The sequence below is a fragment of the Myotis lucifugus genome, unplaced genomic scaffold (assembly GCF_000147115.1).
Source record: "Myotis lucifugus unplaced genomic scaffold, Myoluc2.0 scaffold_25, whole genome shotgun sequence".
Classification (NCBI taxonomy): domain Eukaryota; kingdom Metazoa; phylum Chordata; class Mammalia; order Chiroptera; family Vespertilionidae; genus Myotis; species Myotis lucifugus.
This window is the reverse complement of record NW_005871073.1, coordinates 9,935,962-9,940,535: the sequence shown is the minus strand read 5'-3', so window position 1 is coordinate 9,940,535 and position 4,574 is coordinate 9,935,962. Positions and strand designations below refer to the sequence as shown.

The 4,574-nt window shown below is 36.8% G+C and overlaps 1 protein-coding gene across 1 annotated transcript in view; it reads left to right on the top strand.

The window, feature by feature from the left end:
- Positions 1-4,574, top strand: part of CTBS (chitobiase) — an 18,541-nt gene extending 13,967 nt beyond the window's left edge. Inside the window, exons 5-7 of the mRNA XM_006086146.3 lie at positions 67-164; positions 546-707; positions 4,241-4,574. Of these exons, the coding sequence (XP_006086208.1) occupies positions 67-164; positions 546-707; positions 4,241-4,432 (452 nt within the window). The 3' untranslated portion in view covers positions 4,433-4,574. The remainder of the gene's footprint in view (positions 1-66; positions 165-545; positions 708-4,240) is intronic.

Sequence of the window (4,574 nt, the reverse complement as noted above, 5' to 3'; positions counted from 1 at the left end):
TTGTATAAATATATTAGTAGACATATGAAGGGAAAAAATATGCCTTTTCTTTCCCTATTTGATTAGCATATGATGACTACATCAAGATGGGCCTTAACCCTAAGAAACTTGTAATGGGTCTTCCCTGGTATGGTTATGATTATATCTGCCTGACTCTATCGAAGGTAAGAACAGCTCATTTCTTACATAATTTCTTTCTCCTTCTTTTGTATTTTTAGACCTTGCTGTAATATATAATATTCTATTTAGAATTTACCAACTATCCTATATATAGTGTATATAAACTTTAGAATTTCTAAAATATACTAGTAGTTTGAGACTAAAAGGGAAAAGGTTTATTTTTAAATATTCAATCCCATGAAAGTTTCTGAGTGTTCTATATTTTCATTTAATAATGAAATTTAATTTTCATATTGTATAGTCAGCATATCTACATTTATATAGTATACATTTTTTCTAATAAATAGTTTCAGTATATTTTTTGATTTAACTCTTAACATATACTTAAATGATAATTTCTAACATGAACATTTCTGCATTTCTAGGATCATGTTTGTACCATTGCAAAAGTCCCTTTCCGGGGAGCTCCATGTAGTGATGCTGCAGGACGTCAGGTGCCCTATAAAATAATTATGAAGCAAGTCAATAGTTCTCTTTCTGGAATCCTATGGGATGAAAATCAGAAGTCTCCATATTATAACTATAAAGTAAGACTTTTTGTAATTGCATATTTTCATAATTACCTATTTGATATGGAGAATTTCTATCAGTTTTCTTTTCGGTACAACATATTGACTGCTGTTTATAGCAGTAAACTTGTCTTTGAGTCTGTTTAATCAGGAACTTGACTTCCCTGGTGAGCAATTCAAGTTATGGTCACAGTCGAACTGCTCTTCATGAGCCACTTGTCATTGTAGGTGGTATAATAAAAACATGCATATAACAAACAGGATTTCCTGAATAGTTGACAAATATGTATGAAGACTGTGGCTTCTAATAAGCTTTGGGAAAAAATAGGCTGCTCACTCTGAAAACCTCCATTTCAAACTAGATAGAGACTCTGATGAGGCTCCTATGCAGAAAGAAATGAGGCTGAGAACAAGAGATGCCATCATGGACTTTACAATGGAAAATGGCATCATTTCAAATTTATTTCAAAATTCAGTCAAACTATGTGATATGAGACCAATGAAAAACAATGTTAAAATTAGAAACTAAAAATATAACAGAGATTTGAAAAAATGGATGAATGATAAGCAATTCTATCAGGTAGTGTTTGATAAATAGGAATTGCCATACCAAAGGGGCAAAGAAAAGTTATATTTTTCATAATTTACCTTTAGCATAATAACTTTTCACACCTCAAAAATCTAAGTACTAGCTATGACTTCACTTTGGATTGTTACTGTAAAAGGAGCCCAAAAAAGATATGATGTAAGTTAATTCCAGTAAGAATATCAATTTTAACTAATGGTCTGATAATCTTTTATAAAAAATGATAGTAACCATACATATTTAATAAATTATAATGGATTTATATCTATACATGCCTATATATCAATTATGTAGAAAACTTTATTGTAGAGTTTTCTAAACTTTAGAGTCTAGTGTGCATACCTAGTAATTAAACTATGGCATACTGTAACCTTACCTTTGCCAAATAGTATTTATAGAACCCTGTTCTAGGAACTGTTAATATTACACACACACACACACACACACACACACACACACACACCATGGCCAAATAAATTTGGAAAACAGTGCATACTGTATGTCCCTCCTGGAGATTTAAAATGTACATTATAAAAAAGGATTTGAGAAGTGCTGCAGTACATACATAATTTTTTTAAAAACATAGAACCTTGTTTCCTAGCACTGTTAGGAACATGCAGGGGGAAGGGTGTTTCAAGAATATGTCTTGTAAAGATTGTATGTAACCAATTATACATAATTTAGAAATATGTAATACTGAATAATAGTTGTTGCTGTGATGTAGTGTTTTTGAATCCCTGTCTTATTTTTTCCGTCATGAATAAGAAGACACATTCTTTAAGGTCTTAAAATTCAGAATACATTTTGATGAGCCTTGAAGACCATTCATTCCATGGCACTTCAGACAACAATCTAATCATACCACTTTTGTTCCTCTTTTTGTTGCTTGTAAAATTAGCAGCAACCAAAATCAAGTTTCTGATGTGATTGAAGAGAATCATTCTGCCTTCTTATGCTGTCTCAGCAATAGCAGCTTCATCTTGGTACTCAGTATTCTTGAAGGCATCTATGCCTGAACCATGCATATATATCACTCCTACATGTACTCAGTTTTTCATCCTTTGACCCTTCACTATTTTGAGGCATTTGAAATTTCTTAACAGTGTCAAAAAGGCTCACAGTACTGGCTCGAATGATGGCAAATTCAAAGCTATTTGGATTTGCTCCTAATCTTCAAAAATAAATATTTTTATATTTAGGTACAAGTTCTTCAAGTTGTCTTTTAATGGTGAATTACAATTGTTACTAGATCTAAATATCTGAAAGTACAGAATATAAGATATAGTATAAGATATGCTTGTATGTAATGAGTCTATTATAACTTCAATATTCCATAGCTTATTTATTTACCAGTGACTGTTGTTCTTCAAAGAAGTTATTTTAGGAGACTATTCTAATTCCAGTGGTGCTATCATTTAAAAAAAAATGTTACCAGCATTAGTTGAGAACTGCCTTTAAAATTTTTCCAAGATGTATATAAAATCAGTAAATTATTTTTGACCACAGGTCATTCTATTTTTACCTCCTACCCCCCCCCCCCCATTCCACGACCCTTTTGCCTAGATCTGCTCCTTTTCTCTTTCCTTTATCCAACAAACTAGAGGCCCAGTGCACGAAATTCGTGCATGGGGGAGTGTGTGTACCTCAGCCCAGCCTGCACCCTCTCCAATCATGAACCCCTCTCACAATCTAGGACTGCTGGCTCCCAACCACTCGCCTGCCTGCCTGCCTGATTGCCCCTAACTGCTTCTGCCTGCCAGCCTGACCACCCCCTAACCACTCCCCTGCCAGCCTGATCGATGCCTAACTGCTCCCCTGCCAACCTGACTGCCCCTAACCGTCCTCCCCTGCAGGCCTGGTCGCCCCTAACTGCCCTCCCCCGACAGCCTGGTCACCCCTAACTGCCCTCCCCTGCCGGCCTGGTTGCCCCTAACTGCTCTCCCCCACAGGCCTGGTCGCCCCTAACTGCTCTCCCCCACAGGCCTGGTCGCCCCCAACTGCCCTCACCTGCTGGCCTGATCGCCCACAACTGCCCTCCCCTGCCAGCCTGGTTCCCCCAAACTGCCCTCCCCTGCCAGCCATCTTGTGGCCACATGGGGGTGGCCATCTTGTGTGTTGGAGTGATGGTCAATTTGCATATCACCTCTTTATTATATAGGATGATTTACCTTCTAAGAGAGAGACTGTCAGTGCTAGATAGAGACAGATGTTATGGGGAGGACTTTACAGGGTAGAAGGTGAGCAAAAGACCAACTTTCTAGTTTATGGTTTTCGTCAGCTGTGTGCATAAGGCACCCATGGAGTCTGGACCTGACAGGCTCTTAGGTCAATTCCATAAGACTTAGAAAAGAAGTTACTTTCCTTGTCTATTGCCATTACCTCTTGATTTGACTAATGCATCGTAAATGAAAGAATCTGTTGAGCTCCTAACTAGGCACATTTCTAGAAACTGTAGGGGATATAAAAAAAGTGTGTAAGTTGGTATCAGAGAACCATAGCAGCGATCCTCCTTAGCCTTGGCTGAATATCACAATTACCTAACGGAACACAGAACACAAAACAAACAAATACATATCAGAGCACTAGCCCTGGGAGGTTTTAATTATGTCAAACGAATTAACTGGAATCTGTACTTTTACGTAAAAACTCCACAAGTTACTCAGCTATACATCTTGGTTGATGATAATCAGATCAGGGCAAAGAAGGAATCTTAGGGCATGAGAAGACCTTAAATGGAAGCTATTGGGAGGCTTATTTGTGTAATCTCTGCTGTTGTAAAAATGCCACAAGCAATGATATCTACCAAGGATCACATATAGAGCCATGCAATCATAGAGCTGGAAGGTGCTGTGCCCTTACATTTTTATTATTTCATTGTATCCTTTTAGAATCCTTGAAATTAAGAAATGTTTTCCCTCTTATTGCACTGAATACTTAAAATTTCCACTTTCATTTATTTGTATAGGATTCTGCTGGCCGTTTTCATCAAGTGTGGTATGATAACCCGAAGAGCATTTCTTTAAAGAGAGCATATGTACAAACCTGGGGCTTACGGGGCATTGGCATGTGGAATGCAAACTGTCTTGACTACTCTGGAGATGCTGTAGCCAAACAGCAAACTGAAGAAATGTGGGAAGCCTTAAAACCAAAGCTATGAACATCTTTTGTCAAACTACTAAGAGTTTGAAAAAGATCTTTACAAACAGATCTAGTCTCTTGAAGAGATGAAAAATTTATACATTTTTGTTATATGGCTGTATATGCTACTTATTAGTATAATAAAAAACATAAAGAATAAA